Below are 24,630 nucleotides of genomic sequence, written 5' to 3' on the forward strand. Positions count from 1 at the left end.
ATGGTACAAGGAGGTTAGAGGAGAAGGAGTACCAGAATATTTAAGAAAGGACTGGGGAGAAAGTAGATGGAGGAGAGTAGCGAGATTTAGATTAGGAAGCAAGATATTAGAAAGCACCCAGCAAACACAGTATATAAATGTTATATACTTAAGCATGTTACATGTAACGTTAGTTGTAATTTCCCACTCATAGATGTAACATTTTTTATATTACATATATTACATTGTAGTTATATTGTCATTATATTCCAAGATAGCACTGACTTATCAATACATCAATGTGTTATTTGGTATATAATTACAATGTAACTACAATGTAATATATGTAATATTAAAAATGTTACATCTATGAGTGAGAAATTACAACTAACATTGATGTTACATGTAATGTACACGTTATATTACCTGTTATATTCCGTTTTATTATAGCAATGTAACAATTATATATCGATGTTTGCTGGGTTAGCTTTACTCTTTTTTAATTTTCTTATAATTTGGTCATAACATAACAACTTTTATGTACATCATCTTCAGATAACACGAGGACTGGAACGAGAACGCGGGATACCACACAAAAGAGCGGGAATATTTTCGAATTGGTTCTAAAAGTACTGGAAGTGTTTAATTTTTTATTTAAAATAATTTTTTTTAATTTATTATTTTTATTTTTTAATTAATTTTTTAAATTTTTTATTTGAATTTAATTTTAAGAATTTTTTTAACCCTTACGATGTACTCTGGTCAATTTTGTTCATGCAATTTCTAAATTATAAGTTTTCTACTTCACAATATTTGTAATAAAAATAAGTATATTTAAACAAATTATAAAAATATATTTAAACAAATTATTTTTCAAATTTATTATTCTAATTTTTATTTAAAAAGATCAAAGAAGTTATGAATTTTTTTTAGATTTTTTAAAACACTTTCATTAATTAATAAATGCATCAGAAATAATTGACCCACCTGTACAGTCTATAGATGCCAAAAATAACAATACGGATTAAGAGTTGAATTTTATTTTTTTATTTTGATTTTATTTTGATGGAACGCTTCCGAAAGCACTTTTAGTATCAAGTCAAATGTAAATAGAGAAAATAAGAAGATCAAAAAGAAGAAAAAGAAGAAGAAGCAATTATATACGAGAACGTAAAATTACTACGCGACCAGTGGATTCAATGACATACATATATATGGTATATATACCCATACAGCACCGTTAGATTGCAAAAACATTACAACAATCTTTCACCGCAATATTGCAATATTGCAAATTCACTGCAAAATGTTGCTACATCATTGCTGTTGAATTGCAGCAATGTTAAAATGTCCGCTTTTTGGAAGATAATAAAATTATTGATTATCGTTAACATCTTTTATTGTACAATATTGCAAAAAATTATTTTATTACAGTATATTATACCCAGCAAATACCAAGTTACAGTTATATAATTGTTAGTTGTAATTTTCCACTCAACAATATAATTGTTATAATACACGTATTATATTTTTAAGTGGGAAATTACAACTAACAATTATATAGCTGTAACTTGGTGTTTGCTGGGTATATGTATACATATATATTACAATATATAAATTATAGAATTTGAATTACATGCAATATTTCCGAAATATTGATGTCATGTTGCTACAAGTGTGCTGGAATTTTGTGCACCTATATCTCTGCAATGTCTTTATAATGTTGCATTGCAACTTGCAACATTGCAACGTTGCTGCAATATAATTGCAATAATCTGTGCTGTATGGGTATATATATGTATATATATATGTATATATATATATGTATATATATGTATATATGTCGTTGAGTGAGTCGCATCTCTCTTGAAAAGAGCAGAGGACAAATGGTACTTTTCAGTGCCTTAATTTTTATTCATCTGACATGGATCGCCACGTTTCGCAATAATCGGCACTTTTCAGCGTCAAAATTTTAAAAACTATCTCTTTTACATCCCAATACATATTATCACACATATCAATCGGTACTTTTTAGTGCCAGACACTTTAGTTCTCGATATTAATATTATAACACTCTTCATAGTGCTCTACGATTATAATATTAAAATTGTCCGTGTTAAATTATATATTAATTCTTAATTTTCTTTTTTTCTGTTTAGGCGGTTTCTGGAGATGCGCTCATCGAAAAATCCTTCAATCCGGTTCTCGGACATCAATTATTTCACACATTTTCAGACTAAAGTTTTATAAAATGTCTTACTTAATTAAATAACAATTATCAGTAATAAATTTACAATTATAATTAATATAATTATTAATATTCGTTTGTTATATATAGGTATATATATATGTATTATATGTTTTGTCAATAGTTAAAATGTTGTAAGATTATATTAGATAGAGCGCGCAATAATATGTAAAAAATTATTATAAAAATTATTAGTAAAAAACAATATCTTTAATTTTTCATCTATTTTTATCCGACAAAGTAACTGGAAAACTCTTTAAATCCATTTAAATGCCCCATTTTATCAATAGCTAAAAACTGCAGATCATGCTTGGTATCTGCTGTCACATTGTGCGCGGTCAGATCTTGTTCGATTTCTGCCGTAAATCTGACATCAAGTCATGTTAGCAGATCCTGCTCGGTTATTGACGTCGATCTGCTGTCAGAGTCTGTCAGCAGGATTTGTTAGCAAATCATAAGCCTAATGCGGACATAACAGATGCCAAGTTGCTAGCAACTTTTATGGAAATCTGTTGCTGATCTGATGGCAATTTCCATACATTTTGCTTTCTGGGTGTAGAGAGATTTATTATCTGATAAAAGATTCGGATCAAAAATAGATAATACGTTAAATTATTTAAACTAACCAAAAAAAATGTGTATTAGTAATATTAAAATTGTTTATAATCATGCACGCACGCACACACACACACACACACACACACACACGCGCGCGCGCGCACTCACCCACGCACGCACGCACGCACACACACATTTATGTATTATTCATTTGATCGATTAATATCGGGTGTAATATATATGATAGATATCCTCGATGCAAGTGAGAGTGACACTAATTGCAAGATGACTCAATGATTCCTTTAATAAGTTTTGATGACTTTTCATGTCACAATTAATTTTTTTTTTATAAGAATAACGACAATTCATGTAAGGAGTAGGGTTTTTTTTAACAAAGAGTTGTCAAGAATTTTCTAATGTTTTCATCAGTCAATAAGTACTTTGGTATTTGGTGATTGAGAAAGCTACTTTACTGCATTCTTTTTCAATTATAAGTTATTTGATAAAGAAAAATTTTAAAAATAAACGACAATTGAGAATTAGAATTCTGTTGTCATAATTGTTTAATCTTAAGACAAGAAGTTAGAGTAAATTGAAGAGAACAGTTTGAAAAAAATTATGATGTAATAAAATGTTGTAATAAATATGCATCTCACACTAGTTTTTATATAAATAACATAATAAATTATATACAAGATAAGCCGTTTACCTCTTCTTTAGAAATAAAAAAGCGTCGATTTTCATAAAAATATATTTAGATTTTTTTGCAGAATATAGAAACAATTTTAAAATAATATTGAGAAAAAAAATCAATAGAGTTGTAATAGAAATAGCTTAGCATACGCAGCAGGCAAAAATTGCTATTATTTTATGTCGTAGATAATTCATAGTCTATAGTGTATATAGGCAAACAATAGAACAGGAACTGAAAATTGTACAAAAGAAAATAAATTTTTTTCTCCACTAACAAAAAAGGTAGGTCAAAATCCCAGGATAGAGTCCAAGAAAAATAGTTGTGAAAACTCGTAAATAATATATAAAATGCAGTTTTGCATTTTTAAATTCTCTACTCTAAGAAACTCTACAAAATAATAAACATTGAAAATTAAAATGTACTTACAAAATAAACTGAAATGAAACGCAAATATGTTTTATTAATATCTATTAACAATTCTTTATTAATTCCTCAATTTAACGTACACGTAACTTTGAGGAATAGAGCTTTAGATGTTTATATAGATATTACAATTGAGTATATAAAAAAATAATGCTTTGTCGTTGAAGAATCTCAATGCATAGTTATGTATATAAAATGAGTGGTTTTTTATATTATATAATTTGTATGTAGGAAGTATTTTTTTTACAACTATAAAATAGATATGTTCGATTCTCAATTTAAGAATAATTTAAATAACGCCCATCGTATAAAAATAAATGTCATTACTGTAAGGATAACTTAATAGCCCTTTTGCAGGTCAATTTGTTGCAAATTATTCAATTATAATAATCATTTATTTTATAAAATTTTTTTGTTAATCATTTTATTAAAAAAAATCAATCATAAGAAAGTGTGTTTTCTTCCAGCATCTTCAAAACAGTTATTCTTGCACATCCAAAATTTTATACAAATATCATATATTCACAATTTAGTGCATGTACGTTAAATTGAGGAATTAATAAAAAATTATTACTAAATTAGACAAAAATATATATAACAAACACACGTACAATATAAATACAACTTGCGGTTTTAACCTTAACGAATCGAATAATATTCTATGTACCAACTACGCTCTATAGAAATTATGCACGAGGTTTACTGCATCGTGGACAGCCAACTTTTTTCTTTGTTCCCTCCATCAGTCTATGGGTGTCCACGACGCAGTAAGCCACGTGCTTTCTATAAAGCGGAGTTGGTGCATATGTAGAATATCAATCAATTTGTTAAGATAAAACTGCAAGTTATTTTTACTTTAATGGTATAATGACCGCGATACAGGATTTATCTAACGAAATTATATTAAGTATTCTGGAAAACGAAACCATTAGTTTGATCGACGTTGAGAATTTTAGTTCCACGTGCAAGGGATTTGAGTGGATATCCCATTATGAACCTCTCTGGAAGAAAAAATATGCTCAGAGGTAAGTTTCTTTATGTATGAATTTTTGTGTTATTTTACTTGATGGACTCATCACATAAAAAGGAACTTAGCGAAAACTTGGCGAAAAATATATTTAAATAACTTTACGCAAAATACTGCCTTTTTGAAGAATTAAATAATAATATTCTGATATTTAAAATATATCTAACTGAATTTATATATAAGATATTTTAAAATTTGTTTATACTTAGCCTTTCAAATTCGCAAAATTTTTGCAGATATTGTGTTGTTTTAAAACATGACTTGATTAGACTTTCTGAATAAAATTGTGCAAATTAAAAAAATTGCAACTGAAAGTTATAAAAAAGAAAGTTTGTTCAGCTTTAAAAGATTTATGAAAGATTTTAATTTTTATAAGAAACAATTTCTGAAGAAATAATTTTTTGGTATATAAGAATACTTTTAAGAATAAATTTTTGTTATAAGAATTATTTTTTGTTATATTATCGATATCTACACGTGCAATTGTAAGAATAATAATATAACTGTTAATAAGGTAATTTTTCGTATAACAATATAATTCAGAAACAAACTCGAAAACTTGAAAAATAATTATTTTATACAAAGAGTATACATTTTAATTATAACTCCATTAGTAGAGAAATTTTTAAGGTCGCACCTAGAATTTCACACATGCGAAAAAGTTTTTCTGTTAATTAATAATAATTTATATGACACAGATATATATATATATATATATATATATATATATATATATAATATAACATATATATATATATAATATAACATATATATATATATATATATATATATGCACACACATACACACACACACACACACACACACACACACACATATATATATATATATATATACCATATATATGTATATATATATATCTGTGCACACATTTCATCGCGCTATGATGCAGTAATAAAATAGAAAACAAAATTTTTTATTATTTAACATTTCATTACACAACATTGCCATTAAACATAAATTATCAATTTGTCGCAATAAAAGACTAAAACAAATCAAAAATATATAGTATGCAGAAATATGTATGTATTTTAAAATAGTATTTTGCGCAACCGTTTTGCGTTTTTTACATTTTAGAATTTCCGGAATCTAAGAATCATTGAGCATCATCAGTTTCTTCTATTTAATTTGAATATATAATATGGGATGATGAGTTTAATTTTCTTAGTATAAATTTAAAAAATTTTTAAAAGTATTTTAAAAGTGTTTTAAATTTTAGATATCCCACTGTACAGCTGTTTTGTAAAGACAAAATGGGCATTCAATTTAATGACTTAAATATTGAAGATTTTAGAGAGGGTATGAAATGTGCGGAAAACTTGTGGCTTTATGTGCCTCGTATGTCTCAGATGTATTATTATCGTAATCTACAGAAAGACTATATTAATATACCATTACTCGATCTGCATGCAGAAAAGCACCCTTTAAATTTGCTGATTTTACATGATGAACTTATTAGAAATTTATATCAACAAGATCCACGGTATGTGACTAAATGTATTTTAAAATATCATTAAAAATCATTGGTATATTTAATTGATTATTCTGTATTTATTTTATAATATGTACATTTTTCAGCCAATACAATTTAACAGAAAGATACTACAGCAAAATGATATTTCACTGTCTGTATCAGAACATTTTTGATTTTTTACAATGGAATAAAATTACAGAAAGACTTCATCATACGCTGAGTTTGGAGAAATTAATTGTCTTAATATTACAATATTGTCATCCCAATAAGGGTATTACTATGTTGTATATAGATAAATTCATAGACAATATCGTGCAAGACGTATTAAAATTGTTGAAAGATAAATATTATCGGCATCCAATATTGTCCATATCATCTGAACAATTATCGATTTGGAGAAATAATCGTATTAATAAGAATTTTTGGTGCGTAAAAGACGCAACGTCGATTAAGGATGTACTCGACATAATTATTATAAGTTTTGATTCTTATAAACCATGGATGAAACCGAATCAAATAAATATGTGTCCTATTCGTAAGTCGCTGGTATGTTAAGTTTTTTATGTATGTTTTTTGTTATCTATTATGAATTATATAATTTTTTAACCTATTATTAATATAATATTAATTCTCTATTATAATATTTTTATTATACTTTCACACTTATTATTCTTCGGCAGACTAAAGAAGACACATTATTTTATAAACAAACGTTGTGGTTAACAATATATATCTGCGTTGCAAATAGATTGGGTTTACATGTTGTGACAACAAATCACAAAATAGAGAATAATTATACTCTAAATACACATTTGGATTGGCAATCCGGGTAAATATATAATTTTATCTATGAAGTTATTTTCACATTTATTTTGTCGAGTATTCGTACCTACTATACGCACAAATAGTTATACGGCAATACTCACATGTATATATATTAATTTATTATTATATGCATTAATTATTATATTTTGTAGTTTAAAAAAATTTACGGGTGCCGACTTGTGTAATATTGCAACAAATTAACCAGTTAAGAAGAACCATAGACAATTATATATTTTTCAAATGTGTTACCAACAACCACAATATACAGATATTCACAGCATAGGAAGCAACCAATATAAATAAGCATTTCTTACAGACTTTAAACAATCAATGTATACATAAACAACATAATTTTTGACCATTTATTTATTTCTGTTTATAATCTAAATTTCATATGATAGCGGCTGAAGAGACAACAGTAAATGTTGAAATGTTCCGTATTTAAAGATTGTAATTTTCTGAAATAATTAAAGTTGTTTATATTTAACATCTATTTTACACTCATCAAAAGGCTTATACATAATTCACTCTGTTGTTTTTATTTAAAATACGAGCGCTAAAATTTAATAACATTATAACGATATTTTTTAAATATCATTATTTTGTGGTTGTTTGTGACACAAATAAAAGAATGTTTGTCCATAATTTCCCTCTCAAATATTTTATGTATTGCATTATAATATTAGTCGATGTTAAAAAAATATTACATACATTAAAAAAAAATCTTTGTTTTTGCATAAAGTTTAAACTTATAAATATCATTAAAAGTTATAATTATTTTTATGTATCTTAAATTATGCAATTAAACTATTCCAGAAATAGATAAAATATAATATTAATATAATATTTAATTATACATAGTAATATAGCTTTTTTCTAAAACCACAATTTTATACTATATATGTCAACTTATATATTTCGTGGATTATTTTTTTCTTTGATATGTTCATTTCAATACATATTTTTATGTGCAGAATGATTTAAAATTGAGAAGTCGACAATAGAATTGTACAATCTTATTATAAAATTTTTAATTAATTTCTTTTTTTACAAAACTGCATCAGTAATTAATTACCTTAATCCATGTTTCAAGCTAAGATTTGATTTTATATGCAGCGTGTCCCAATAGTCTTGCACTAGTTAAACGTCTCGAAAATAAATTATTTTATACAACTATTCAGACAAAAGTTATAGGATTTAATAAGGTTCATTTATTAGCTTTATTTTTCTTTTATTTTTAATATAAAATTTAAATGTGTTATAAATTTTAAAAAAATTCATAAATTTAATTTGTACAATTGAAAATAAGATTATTTTGTACTTTCAACAAAACTAATATTATAAACAGGACAAATAATTTTTTTATTGAATCAAAATAACATAACATTTCGACCTGTGGTTTAGGTTATTTTCAAATGCAGTAATAATTGAGATGACATAACAAGTACAGCGATGAGAAAAAACTTATAACATGTCACAAATATAAAAATATAAAAATATATAAAATTAAACGTTGTGTATAAAAAGACGTCTCGTCTTTACTTTAATAGAATTTTAATTTAAGGCTTAGTTACAAAGATACATAATCTCAAAAATTGGGAACATTAAAAAAATTATGACCTTTCTCGACATTTTCGCTGAGGAAAAATCGTCTCCAAATTGTCTGATAAATCTCCCATTAATGTGCGAAACGCGAGTCATCAGACACCCGATATAATTCGTGGATTATTTTTTTCATTGATATGTTTATTTCAATATATATTTTTATGTGCAGAATGATTTAAAATTGAGAAGTCAACAAGAAAATTGGACAATCTTATTTATACAATTTTAAATTAAATTAAATGAAGTTAAAATTTATAAATATCTTTACAAGTTATAATTATTTTTGTTAGGCATCTTAAATTATACAATTAAACTATTCCAAAAAATAGATAATAAAATATAATATTAATATAATATTTAATTATACAAAGTAATATAGCTTTTTTCTAAAAAATTTATCATTGCCTGAATATTATTTTTAAACATCTATATTACGCACTGATGTACATGTACATGTTATTTCTTTATTGTTTATACAGAAATTGTATAGAAAATAGAGAATGTTTCACGTTTGAATGGACAGATAATACAAATAATGCAAAGATTTCTAACATAAGAAAATGCCAACGAGTGCCGCCAAGACCGCTTCTAATTTCGAATGTAATTAGAATCACAGGTCAAAATATGGTAAGTAATTAATATTTATATAAAATATTGGTAGTTTTGGACTTTCACTTTCTGAAGTTTATAACTCCAAAACTGGACGGACGTTTAATGCAGCGATGTTTGATATAAAAGACATAATCAGCGATGTTTTCTTTGTAAAATATTTTAAGAACATTGAAATCAATAAGCTTAATTCTAATAAATTAAAAAGAGCATATAATATATAACATTAGTTTTAGATTATAAAAATTAGATTTTAGATTCAAAATTTAATAACAATTTTTTTAAAGTTTAGATCGGTTGAAAAAACCATTTTGGATATATGTGATTTGTGGAGAGGTTGCCGCTTTTCTTTTGACCATATCAATTATAGAGCAGCATCAATAGATTTATATAATGAGGTAATTGAATTCACTCATTGTACATATTATAAATTAAAGATATGTAACAAAGTAACATATAATATAACAATTATACGTGTAAAAATCGAATTATAATTATTTTTAATTCAAATTATTACATTAATATAAATTACATAATATATATAAAAGCGTCAACTATACTAATTTTTCAGAAAATATGTACTGTGGTTAAAACGTTTCGGAAAAAAAGATCGCCTAATCTAAAATATGCGATTGGATTGATAGTTACACATAAGCATAAAATGAAAGATAATACACGAAAAGATGTTGCTGGGGTCATTATTGGGTGGCACAACGAATGCCACATTGAACGCTTTATACATAAGAAAACATATTGTATTCTGAATGATGTTGAAGAGCAATGTATACAGAAAAATAACATCGATAATTTGAAATCGCAACCGCACTACGTTTTGTTAATCGAGAATGATCTGTGTTACGTTCCACAATGTATGTGTATTATATGTAATACTTCATTATAATTTATATACTGTATATTCTGTGATATTTTTTCTTATATTGTTTGTTACATGACATAATACATTTGATACTATATTTTTTATTTTTACGTTTTTATATTTTAGGTGCTATAACATCGGTATGCAAAGAATGGATAAATAATCCAGAAGTTGGAAAATATTTCTGTAAATTTGAAGATACTTATTATGTGCCAAATAACATGCTAGGACAGCATTATCCAAACGATGCCGCAGTCGTTCGCGACATATTATTGAATAATTGAAAATTATAATATTGTGAATGGTGCAGAAGTGTGTGTGTTTGCTCTTTTATTAGTCCGGATTGAAATTCAAAAGATATATTGCATATAGATGCTATTTTTCGGAAAACAATAACAAATCGTAATAAATATCTTGCTAAAGAGAGAAAATCCTGGTAACATAACTCGCATAAGAAGTTCATGTAGAGAGATTTATTATCTGACAAAAGGTTCGGATCAAAAATAGAGAATACGTTAAATTATTTAAGCTAACCAAAAAAAATGTGTATTAGTAATATCAAAATTGTTTATAATCATGCACGCACGCACGCACGCACACACACACACACACACACGCACACGCCCGCACACACACACACCCGCACGCACACGCCACGCACATGCACACGACACACACGCGCTCACACACACGCACGCACACACACACACGCGCACACGCTCACAAACACACACGCACACACACTCATGTTACAATTAATTTTTCTTTTTATAAGAATAACGACAATTTATGTAAGGAGTAAATTCATATAACAGTATTAGGGTTTTAGTTTTTATATAAATAACATAATAAATTATATATACAAGATAAGCCGTTTATCTCTTTTTTAGAAATAAAAAAGCGTCGGTTTTGATAGAAATATATTTAGATTTGTTTGCAGAATATAGAAACAATTTTAAAATAATATTGAGAAAAAAATTCAATAAAGTTGTAATAGAAATAACTTAGCATACACAGCAGGCAAAAATTGCTATTATTTTATGTCGTAGATAACTCATAATCTATAGTGTAATGCAAACAAATTTTTTTTCCCACTATCAAGAAACATAGGTCAAAATCCCAGGGTAGAGTTCAAGAAAATTAATTGTGAAAACTTCTAAATAATAAATAAATTGCAATTTTGCATTTTTTAATTCTTTACTCTAAGAAACTCTACAAAATAGTAAATATTGAAAATTAAAATGAGAATGTACTTACAAAATAAACTAAAATGAAACGCAAATATGTTTTATTAATATTGATATTTAATACTATTGAAGCGAATAGTAAGACAAAACGCAAATTCGAGTCCCACTCAGATATCCCTATCATTCAAATGCCGACACTGAAAAATAATATTAAATAATAAATAATTAAATAATTATTTAATAATCATAAATAACAGACAAATCTTCTTTAAAAGAAATCTATTCACTGATATGATGTGACAAAGCGTTAAATTTTAACATTCTTAAAGAATATTTTTCTTTTTTATTAATGTCATTCATTTTTTAGACTGGGAAATTTTCGTTACATATAATTTTTAAACTTGTTATTTTACACGCAGACTACAAATTTTGACAATTTTTCATTATAGAATTCATTATGTAACGCAAAAATATGCGTCAAGAATATTTACCGTTGAATTTATTTTATGAAGGCCATAATTTATCAACACTAATTTGTTGATTTTTGCTAAACAAAGAATCTCTTCTAGGTGCTCCTCAATTTCACCTTTAAGCATTAAATATGTTATAAAAAGTCAGTCATATATGCAAGATGGACTGAAGACAAAATTTCTTTTCGGATTGATTTTCATAATTTCTTGCATACATTTGATCGCAAATTGGAAACGTTCCTCGTTTAGTGTAATATCTAACGAATAAAAAGACGTTAGTTTGCTACCTGGGTTTGAGCGTTTAAATAATTATAAAGATTTCTTTACATAATATATATTCAGTTTAATTATATTTATACAAAAGTGTTATTATACAATATTGTATTCAAATCAGGTATTTCACAATACAGGTTTAGTTTGCGATAAATAATTTTTCTATTTTATAATATATAAATAATTTGGAAATTTAATTCGGATTATAAAATAATGAATAGTATTTTTTAATTTAAATATTCTTATAGTAACAATGCTGTAATCATCTTATATTTGAAATATTATTTTGATAACGTGTTATCTGCATCAATAAATTATTTTAGGAAGTTCAATAAGAGATGTGATATATAATTATAAAGAGAGAGACAGAATATTTTAATAGCCACATCAAGTGTACCGGTAGCATAAATATTATTAAGTACATGAGTCAAATTTAAAACACTTATTTTTATCCAAACTTTAAATAAATATCTATATAAATGTATCGTATAAATTCGACGTAAAAAGAGACAAATTAATCAAATTTTAGACATAGGCAAAACTTAATCAAAAGTGATACGTGAACTTGATTGTTCGGAAAATAATGAACAAAATTAATTTGTTGTCAGTTGCTAAAATTAATCTAATTTTTTATCATTTATCATAAGATAAGTGTTAAATTTGTAAATTAATATTATGTACTGATTAACTTTTATACATTGTTGCCGAAATTTTTCTTTAAATTCATTATTATATAATAAAATAATTTCAATTCTAACATTAATAGTAATATATATAATTTTATAATTTTATTTCTAATATGTCAAAAAAGTTTTTTATATTTCTAAATTACAAATATGTAAACGCAATATAATTTGTTATTATATTTTCCAAAAATAATAATCAATTATTATTTTCCGAACAATGTAACATAAACAAAAAATAAACTCACATTGCGTCGAGTCGATTATTTAAACCTCTCTGCTTTAATATATATCCCCTTTAATATTTCGCTGCTGTTCTGCTATATATAATCTTATATAGTTTGGCGTGTAAATTTATTATATACACTATTTTTTGAGAAAGGAAAATGATAAAAATGTTTTTTTTCAATGCTTGCAATGTTTTAATCATATTTTACACAAATGCATATATACACATATACACTTATCTATATACCTGTGTCATTTTCGTTAAAATGATGCTTATGTTGCGTTACAATAAATGTTAGTAAAGCTTTTATTTTTGAAATACATGTACTCTCGGTTCAAACGTGTCATATTCTAAAAAAAGGAATTTATATTATTATATGTGCATTATTATTATTAAAAATTTCTCTTTACATTATTATTAAAGATTTCTTTTTCGACAAAGGAAAATGATATATGTTTTTTCGTAATATTTATACAATATTTTGCTTATGACAAATTCACATATCAATACTTCTGTCATTTTCGTAAAAAGATTATGCTGTATTACAGTAAATTTTATTAATGTTTTTTTTTAATTCGATCTCGGTTCGAATTATCACCATAAGTAGGAAATGTATATGAATTTCTTGATTAGAGTAAAGAGTAAATCCATATCGACTGGTACTATATGTGTCAGAGTGTGATAAAAATACATATGCATACATTTTAATGTATGAATATGTACACATATACATACACACACACACACACAAACAAGCGTACTCACACACAATATATTATTCCAATATTTTTGGAGTAAATTGTACCAAGCGTGTAAGCATAGAAATGATGTATGGAATCTTTTCTTTCACATTCACACAAAGCTTTAATACTGTGCCGAATTTAATGAATTTTGTAACATGCTTGCATACAAATGTCAAAAAAGTTAACAAATCGCAACGATTTCTATTTACGGATAATTGATAGCACAAGCCTTCTATAAAATATGTGTGGCGTGTAGTGATCCAAGAAGGGCAATCTGTTTGAAAATTTTTGAAATTGATCATGAATCACGAGATATTTAAGACTGAGATAAATAATGAACACAATTATATTAATTATGATTTCAAATTAGACATATAAACTGTGTGATAAAGAGAGAATAAAATGATATAAAGATGGAAATAATATTTTGTAGCAATCTAATATTCGATAGATAATAGTATCTACAATACCTATGATAAATGTGTAGACAAACAAAAAGTCAACTTCGATACGAAATGAGTTTGAGAATCCGCTTGAAATCAGTTCTAAGGGATAAAACATTTTGTTATGTTCACCAAGTTGGCAAATTTGAATGAAAAATAGTTTAGGTTTTCCGGCTAGAGTTGGACATTTATCGGCAGTAAAGTGATTATAGAAAAGTTCTACTTTACAAGAATTATAATAAGTGTTGTGTTTTTCTCTGATTTCTAGCGTGTGTTTGTGCGGTGAGTCTCAATTTTTAATGTTTGTTATACTAATTTTATATAACAAGTAATATTACCGGTATTTCTTTTTATCTATGGGACGTATTTTCTTTTTATATTTAGTAGCATTACAATCATGGCTACATTGCGAAATATTTATTCTGTCCCTCAACGGCTGGTACCGATAGGAGAGCCATGGCTCTTTTATTGCCTGTCTTACACTTTAAATTTATATTTATGAATATAAATTTTTTCGAAATATTATATAAATATTTTGAAAATAAAAATAGTAATTAGTTCTGTTAAACTTAATGATTGTAAACAAAGAAGGGCTATAAGAGCTATATATATTAAAAATAATACAGTTGTCAGATGATATTAATAAAATTCATTTAAAACGAAATAATAAATATATAAGAATTAAACATTTATGCGAACGTTTCGGCTGACATTTCAAGCCTTCTTCAGCGCAATACAAATATTTTAATTATAAATTGAATTGTAATATTAAGCATTATAGACGGTAATTAACAAAGTCAAGATAATAAATATATAAAGTCAGTTTTTTGTCTCGTTACATATGTTGCTAAACAAGTCATCGTGTATGACAACCACCAGTACTGATACATACTGTGTTCGAGCGACCGTACCATGCAATCACTTATGAGTATAGACTTCCTGATACGAGTATACTAGTCAAGGGAGATATCTTGATTGAATCCTCATGATGAAATGTTGTTAAACATTAAATGGAGATCTAAATAAACAATATCCGATTATTCATTATAATCTGACAAGTAAAATGCACTGCACACTCACTTAAACAAATTGGTGATTATTTTACAAAAGTTTCAAGTATCAGATCCGACGTCTTTTCAGCAAAGTTTTTTTACTGAAGACAAAACAGAACGTTTAACCGTCACCACTCTCAGATCTCAAATGAGACAGTAACTCAGTGTTTCACCTTTTTTATAACAAGGTTTGTTTATAAACCCTGATAATTTTGGCAGAGACTCTATAATGTTATTATATATATCAGGCAAAAATTCAGTATCATTTTGTAGATTCAATCCATTAGCTTGTCTTTTTATATACAACATTTCCGATATTAGTCTTTTATTATAATACGGTTCTTTATCTAAAATTTTTACTTCACCCCAGTCAAAATCATGGGAGAACTCTAATCTATGATCAGTAACAACTGATTTATTAGAACATTTTCTGTTGATGTGTTTTTTATGTTCCGTTATCCTGGTATTCAATTTTCTGCTAGTCTGACCCACATATGAGGCATCACAATTTTTGCTGTTAATTTTATATACTACATTAGTATTCACTCCTTTAGGTATTTTATCTTTATGTGTTTTTATAAATTTCCCTAATTTATTCATGCTTACATAAGAGAGTCTAGTGTCAGCTTTTTTTGTAATACCTATCAATTGTTCTGTAATATTCGGTAAATAAGGTACAGTAAAAAACAAAGAAGAGTCATTTGACTGATTTAGACTGTTGTTTTTAATATTATTTCTAGTATAAATTAGAGTTTTTAATCTATCGTTAATTGTGTCAAATATGAATTTTACAGGATAATTATTATTTATTAGGATGTTAATAATCATTTCTATATTTTTCTGATGAAATGAAGAATGTGATAATAAAATTACCCTATCAATCAGACCGATGATTGTGCCTCTTTTTTGACATATAGGATGTTGCGAAAGAAAATTCAAATACCTTCCAGAAAACGTAGGCTTTCTAAACCAATCACATATAATTTTATTATCTTTTGATATTAACTTGATGTCCAAGAAACTCAAACTATGGTTTTTTCTTTTTCAATTGTGAATTGTATACGTAGGTGTAACGAATTAAAAGTATTTAACGTATGTTCAATATATTTATTAGGTACTGACAAAATAAGGTCATCTACATATCTATGGAAAAAAACCGGTTTATAGTTAAGTAAATTTAGAGCTTTGGATTCGAAATCTTGTAACACTACATCGGCGACTATGGGAAAAAGAGGAGAACCCATCGGAATTCCATAAGTTTGTTTGTATATAGTATTGTTAAAAGTAAAAAATGTAGAGTTTAATATTAGACTAATGCCATTTAAAAACTCCGATTTACTAAGACTGCAATTATCAGTGATGAATTGCCATCTCTCCGATAAACCTTCCAATACTAAGTAGGTATATTAGTAAAGAGTGACACAACATCCAATGAAATCAAACTCGAATTATTCTCTAACTGTAATGTAGAAAATTTTTTCACTAATTTAAAGCTGTTTTCTGTATAACTACCAGTTTTTGGAATACTTTTTATTAATATCTTGTGTAAAAAAACTGCTAAATTATAAAGTGGTGTATCAATAGACGAGACGATAACTCTATAGAGACAATTGATTTTGTGCACTTTTGGTAATCCATAAGCTCTAGGAAGATTACCATCACTACACGATAAATACTTGTAAGTATTAAATGATATAAAACCTTTCTTTTTCCATCTCCCTAAAAGATCACGGAAATTGGAAACTATACTATTAGTAGGGTCTTTTTTTACCAAAATGTAAGTATCTCTGTCTTTAAAAATGTTTTCAACCTCTTCTATATATTTGTATTTATCTAACGCCACCGTAATATTTCCCTTGTCAGCCTTCGTGATAATAAGATTCGGGTTTTCATCTAAAAATTTTTTAGTGTTATAACGGACCGCTTTCTCGGTGCGGCCGGATCGCTCAATCGAGATCACAGGGTTCGAGAAAGGGTTGAATTCAAGAAGCGTGCAACACGAAATATATAGTTAACAAAAGGTTTATTTATGTATACTATTTACAAGTGTGTGTGTGTGTGTGTGTATGTATGTGTGTGTAATCGTTTTTATACGGCCGTTCGTGTGCGTTCGGGATTTTCCGTCTGTTAAATTGTCGTGATTGTTCGGTATCTTTTTAATTAGTTCGGCTCGTGGGGAAAAGTATTATTCGACCGTCCTTTCCGTCGCGCTCTTTGTCGGGTGTTTTCATATCGTTGGCGCGGGCTGTATTGTTATAGTTTTTACACTCAACTCTAATAATATTTTATTAAAACCGTTATCTGGATATCGATATTGATTAATCGCATTCACAACATTCCTAGATTTTTCTTTGACAAAAACTCTTTTATCCGGAGGCAGTTTTTTTAGATTATTTTCAAAATATTTTATGAAATCAATGGTTAATTGTACCTTATTATTATTCGGAAGACTAAAGTTTTTACCTAATTGAAGCAGACTAATTATATTGTCCAGTATTGTAGTATTTGATAAATTAATAAACTAATTATTATTAATTTTAAAAAGATTCGGATTAAAATCTGGAAAAGAATTAGGATCGACATTTACTTCAAATTCTTCTCTTTTATCCTTTAACTCCTGTTGTTTAATTTCAATTAATAAGTTATTATTCAAAGTAGAATTAAAATTGTAGTTAATATTTTCTATCTGGTAATGATATCCTATTGTGTTTTCATTATTATTATTTATATTATTAGCTTTAGTGGTACAACGATACTTAATTGGTTTAATGAGGAGTCTTTTCTGAATTTTTTGTTTTTTTAACATGAATTCAAGTTTCTTCTCAAATCCATTACGTCTGTTCATAAAAAAATAAAACAATGATTTGTTTTGACAGTTAAAAAACTCAATACATACCACTTCTGGAATATAATAATGTATCGAGCTCAATATGTTAATAATATGTGTCTGTGATTTCCTAATGTGTCATATGTGTCGTCAATTTCTAATTTTAACAGTTTTTTACAGAAAATCTTCTTAATGCGATCAAATCTACAATAAGACCTGTGATTTGTTACACTGTGTTCATAATTTTTAAATATTGAGAGTATATGTGTCGGAAAAACGTCATGTTTTTTACAATTACGTAAGAAACCAATCTTCAATTTACCGACAATAATGGTTTTTTCATACTTTAACCATAATTTTAACATGTTCATCGCCTCTCGTCCATAAAAATAACTAATATGTGCAAAAAATGAATATTGATAGTCACGCATCTATTTTGAAAATGTTTTATAAAAACCTTTATTTAACGTATTGTTAAAACATAGATTAAATATTTCATATAATATTTATGGTATGTAAAGATAAATATTTATAGTAATTATTTTGTAAATATTTTTTAACTAAATTGTTAGTTCTATTATTTACCGCTATGTGACGTATCTTTTTCGTATTTGATTTTCGTCGTGAGAATTATATAAGGTTGGCAAAAATGGAAATTTAAAAAATTTAAAATGTCAAAAAATTATTTTTATTTTTGAGCTATATTCTGCAACAGAATGTCTTTTAACAAATAAGTTTACGTATACATCGATGTGTACGTAAATTTATTTGTTAATTTACTCTGTTGCCTAAGTATATTCAGTGTATATTATAATTTTATATTCTATTTTAAAATAAATGTCTAATAAATTACTTATGAACATTTTTTACACATTTTTAACTTTTTATAAATGGCTAATAGAGTTTGAAAAACATCTAATTGACCAAATTTTAGATTAGACTGTATCAACCGATTGTTTTGATTAAAAAATCGTTGATAATGTCTTTTTAACTCATGATTTCTTACAAAGTATTTATTTTAAAAAATATAACTTTTAAACATTTGTATCATAATAATTTAATAAATATATTTATAATATTTACCATACTATTTATCGTAAATATTTTCTGATATTTATGATAAAGATTTATGATCTATTGAATCTAAGACTCCAAAACATTTATAAAATATTTATGATAAATATTTATAAAATATTTAAATAATTATTATAAAAAAATATTCTATAAATATTTTATAAATATTCTGTGCTGTCTGGGAAAGATGAGCTCGAATAATAAATAAATGTAATTTGAAAAAAAAATTGTGTACAAATGATATTTATACCTTCTTTTACTTGATAAAATCTATTATTCTCAGTGAGAATTATGTAATTTGTTTGTTGCCTTACAAAATTTTCTTGTTGAAAATGATACAACGTAAGATGTTTATCAACATGTCTGTACCATCTGACGATCACACCCACCTTTTTACCTATAATTATTATTCTATAATTATATCTGATCTATAATTAAATTCCATCTATATTAATAATAATACAACTATAATTCGTTACCATGTTCAATTATCATTCCAACTGCAAATTTTACGTTTTCTAATCTTGTATTTGACTGCTCTGGTTTTTTAAATTTTTCTATAATGGACTTGAAAATGTAAGATCAGACTTTGTTTCGGCTGTTTGGAAATTAAAGAATACAATGAAAATATTCTCGATTATACTATCTAGACCGTTCTCGGTCATTGACCTGACAACAGGCTCCGATATTTGCCTACTTCTTATACTGATTGTTTTGATCGGAAAGCCACGAGCTTGTAGCTTATTGGCCTTTTCTATGTCGTGTGATTTCTTCCCCTTTTATTATCGCGAACAAGAATACATGTTTTCGGAGTCAATCCAAATTGAGATGGCAAGGAGCTTACACTGAATCCGTTTAAGTCCGCGTTGAAATACTCTGTGAACCATTGCTAAACAGTACTTGTTACTGTGGCCGAAGCGATACGTTCTGAGATTGTCAAAACTTTAGATTCGCAAAGGTTGCTGCATATTGTTTAAATAAAGTGTCGTTCGAGTGTTAATTAATAAATTCACCTATACTCCTCTCATCCTTTATACTGCGGTGGAAATACGCGAGATTAATCAAACGAATGCGATCGGCATGATTTATGTTATCGACAAAAAAACGGTAACAGACTTTGTTCACGAACGCGCTGCGAGAGAGAGGATCGCGCAACACAAAGGATGAGTCACCTTTTTTGTATTAAAGAGTTTAATTTCAACAAACACTTAATGACAGAATACACTTTAACAACTTATGACAAATGTTAATTATTTCACAGAAGAGAACGTAATCAAAATCAAAGTGTGGAATAAGCGGCGATCGTCAACGAAATTTTAGCGGTTTAACAAGTATGCGGTTTGCGTTATGCGGTTCACGGCGGAAAAGCGATAAGGCTGGTAAGCCGGGTGTGAGCTCCTCTTTTATAATGTTTAGGATGGAGCCCACCTTCGCGTGAAGCGCCAATAGTTTTGCGTATTTCAAACATTGCGCGAGGTGACCTGAGCGCATTACGCGTAATTGGCCGCTGTCAAAATTAACGGAACGACGGCTGAAAAAAAGCATGCGCGAGCGGGCGATCGCGATAATTATTGGTGAAACGTAGCGCCCGTGATAAGTCGCGCATGCTCATTGAAAAATAAGTATTCGGCGGAACGGTTGTGATACCGTTAATTGTTGATATTTTGAGAGATTTTTTTTCGAAACAGATTGATTTATGTCGCGATGTTTTCTCCTCGAAAAACATATAAAAACGATTTGCTGAAAATATCGATTGGTCTAAAATATTCTAAAGTATTCTATTCGAGTATAATATTTTATTACGCAGAAAATGTTTTCTTATGCGTTTTAAACATTCCCGTCCGCCTTGTCGCGCAGTGACAACATGTTGTCGAATTTCGGCCGCGGAATCTCAAGTCGATAGCAATCGATGGTGAGGCGGGCGCGCGCCGGCGCGGCGAAATACTTGATGATCGCGTGGAATGTGACGCGAGCAGCTGACAAGTCGATAAACACGTGGTGATAGCGTGGTGCGGAGCGATCAGCTGCGAGAGTGAAAACGCGTGTTTGATGTGCAATGAATAGTGTGTAGTGCAATGCGGTGATTATGAGAAGAATGAGGTGCGACAAATGTTACTGTGCATGTGATGATTATGTGGTGAATGAGTGTCGCGAGATGAGAGATGAGTTACGTGCCGGCGGACGGCGTGTCCGCATTATTCATGCTCGGAATACGATCCACGCCCAGAAGCATGACCAATTTGACGATCGGGCGCACGAGTTCGGATGTGGCGGTGCGGACTGAGACCACGCGGACGATACTGTCGTCCCCGGGATGCAGTCTCGTGATCCGCGCGAGAGGCCATCGGGTCGGAGGGGTGAGCTCCGAGCGGATGATGCAGAGGTCCCCGACGTGAGGTACGGACTCGGCCTTGAACCATTTGGTGCGGGGGTTGAGACCGTGCACATACTCAGCCAACCACCGCTGCCAAAAATGATCTCGCATCAGCTGCAGGTGACGCCAGCGTGACAGCGTGGAGGTTGATTGACCCGTCAGCGATGGCTCAGGTACCGCGAGTAGCAGTGCTCCGATGATGAAGTGGCCTGGTGTGAGCGCCGAAGTGTCGTCTGGATGTCTGACAGAGCCTGTAACGGACGAGAATTAAGACACGCCTCTATTTGTGTGAGGAGTGTACTAAGCTCCTCAAACGTAAGTGTAATTTCGCCGATTACTTGACGGAGGTGAAATTTCGTAGATTTTACGGCAGCCTCCCAAAGACCACCGAAGTGAGGGGCCGCTGGCAGATTAAAGTGCCAGCGGATCCCTTGAGTGTTGGCGGCGCGGGCGACGTGATGGCCCTCGGAGGTCGACGCCTTGAAGAGCTCACGCAGCGTGCGATCGGCGCCAATGAATGTTGTGCCGCAGTCGCTGTAGATGTCCGTGCACAGACCTCTGCGAGAGACGAAGCGGCGTAAGGCGGCGATGAAGGCCTCGGAGCTGTAATCCAAGACGACCTCGAGGTGGATAGCCTTTGACCAGAAACATATGAAAACTGCGATGTATCTCTTCTGTGAGCGGTGTCCGCGTTCCTTGCTGGTCCGGATAGAAATGGGTCCCACGTAGTCCAGGCCAATACTCAGGAATGGCCGAGTCGGCGTCACTCGGTCACGAGGAAGGTTGCTCATAGGAGGTTGTAAAGTGGCAGCTCGCCAGCGCGTGCAAGTAACGCACCAATGCAATTGCTGCTTGACGACGGTCCTTCCACGTGGCACCCAGAATCGAAGGCGAAGTAAGCTGAGAGTCATCTGGACGCCGCCATGCAGAGACCGACGATGGCAGGACTCGATTAGCAGTCGCGTCATCCAGGAGGCCGGCGGGACGATCACCGGGTGCTTTTCGTCGTAGGGCAGCAGAGCGTGCTTGAGGCGTCCTCCGACGCGAAGTACACCTTGGTCGTCGAGGAATGGGTTCAGCTTGACCAGTGAACTGCGTGGTAGACCGGGCCGTCCTGCGGTGACAGCAGCTACCTCGTCAGGGAAGTGGAGCGCCTGCACCACTCGAAGCCACTGGAGTAGAGCGGCGTCTAGCTCGTCAGGATGCAGCGGGCGACCAGATGTGACTTCCCGGCTCGCCAGGTTGAGCCATCGACGGCACCAAGCCGTAACGCGCAGTAGCCGATGAAGTGCGGAGAACCGAAGAAGGAGGTCCGGTTCGATGATGACGGAACTCCTGGTTATCAGGCTGGTGGTGCGTTGTTCCGGAAGGTCGTCCTCTGAGATATCGACCTCTGAGTTGGGCCACGCCGTTTCGTCCAGTGCCAACCAGGCAGGTCCTGTCCACCATAATGCGTGGTTGATTAATTCCCCAGGAGTAATTCCTCTTGATGCGCAATCTGCAGGATTGTCTTTCCCGGCTACGTGTTTCCACTGAGCGTCCGGGAGCTGTGTTTGGATATGAGCTACCCGGTTGGCGACGAAAGTTTTCCAGCGGGTGGCGTGTCCCTGGATCCAATGGAGCGTGACCTTGGAATCGGACCACAGGTACACTGGAGTAGACGCCAAGCCGAGCGTGTTGCGGACATGCAGTGTGAGCGTGGTGAGTAGATCAGCAGCGCACAACTCCAGGCGAGGCAGTGAAACTTGCTTAACGGGTGCGACCTTGGATTTTGCCATGAGCAAATTAGTTGATGCTTTCCTCTTTTCAGAGTTGCGGAGGTAAACCGCTGCGGCGTATCCTCGTTCGGAAGCGTCAGCGAAGCCGTGGAGCTGCAGCCTTGAGTGATCGTCGTCGGTGCTGAGCCAGCGATTAACTCGTATGTTGCTGAGCAGAGGTAGCTGGTTCAGCAGCTGTTGCCAACGTTGAACATCCTTGACAGGCAGTGGAGCGTCCCAGTCCAGCTGCTGAAGCCAGGTGGTCTGGATCAGGATCTTCGCCCGAATCACGACAGACGCAAGCCAGCCCATCGGGTCGAATAGCCGTGCAGTCTCGGCGAGGACTCGTCGCTTCGTGAATTCTGTGACTGAACGCGGATGTATTGCGAAAGCAAACCAGTCATCTTGAGGATGCCATCGCAGGCCCAAGGTCGAATGGCTCTCTCCGTCCCATGAATGCGGTCCTTGCTGCAGCCGATGCTCTTGAGGGACTCCCGCGAGGACCTCGGAGTTATTTGAGGCCCACTTCCTCAGTGGAAATCCGCCCGCCGTGCACAGGTGGCGCAGCTCCGTCTGAAGGTTGATGGCATCGTCGAGGTTGTCTGCGCCGGTGACCACGTCGTCGACGTAGCAGTCACGTCGAAGTGCTGTGGCCCCTTGAGGAAATTGCGTCCCCTCGTCTGCACAGAGTTGCCGCAGCGTTTGTATGGCCAGGAACGGTGCACAAGCCATGCCGTAGGTCACCGTTAGCAGCTCGTATTCTTGGATTTCGTCTGTCTTGTTGTGACGCCACAGGATTGTTTGAAGACGGCAATCCTCAGGATGTACGAGGATTTGGCGGTACATTTTCTCTACGTCGGTGACAAAGACGTACCGGTGCCAACGCCATCGCAGCAACACGTCGTTGAGCGCAGGCAGAAGATTCGTCCCAGTCAACAGATGAGAGTTCAGCGAAGTACCGGCCCGTGTGCGTTAAGAGCCGTTAAATACGACTCGGAGTTTTGTCGTCGTGCTCGACTCCTTCAGGACCCCGTGATGCGGTAAGTAACACTTGAGGTCATCCGCTGTAATTGCAATGTTGACTCTCTTCATGTGTTGTAGGTCTTCGAACTCCTGCATGAAGCTGCGATAGAGGTCGCCAAATCGAGGATCTCGGCTGCCTTTGGTCTCCATGGCTCTC

At 31.2% G+C, this 24,630-nt stretch overlaps 1 protein-coding gene and 1 long non-coding RNA gene across 2 annotated transcripts; one reads left to right on the plus strand and one right to left on the minus strand.

Moving 5' to 3' along the window:
- Window positions 1-21,486: 21,486 nt before the first annotated feature.
- Window positions 21,487-24,182, minus strand: LOC146723608 (uncharacterized). Its single transcript, XM_085481568.1, has 2 exons — window positions 21,995-24,182; window positions 21,487-21,944 (listed from the first exon to the last, which is right to left on the minus strand). Exons 1-2 carry the CDS (start codon window positions 24,180-24,182, stop codon window positions 21,487-21,489), a joined length of 2,646 nt encoding a protein of 881 aa, XP_085337694.1.
- LOC114927845 (uncharacterized) lies at window positions 22,753-24,611 on the plus strand. Its single transcript, XR_003818953.1, has 3 exons — window positions 22,753-23,394; window positions 23,504-24,490; window positions 24,552-24,611. It is a non-coding gene; the product is annotated as an uncharacterized LOC114927845 (long non-coding RNA).
- The last annotated feature ends 19 nt before the right edge of the window (window positions 24,612-24,630 follow it).

This window comes from Nylanderia fulva, unplaced genomic scaffold (genome assembly GCF_048542155.1).
Source record: "Nylanderia fulva isolate GAGA-0341 unplaced genomic scaffold, ASM4854215v1 Scaffold181, whole genome shotgun sequence".
NCBI classification, from domain to species: Eukaryota; Metazoa; Arthropoda; class Insecta; order Hymenoptera; family Formicidae; genus Nylanderia; species Nylanderia fulva.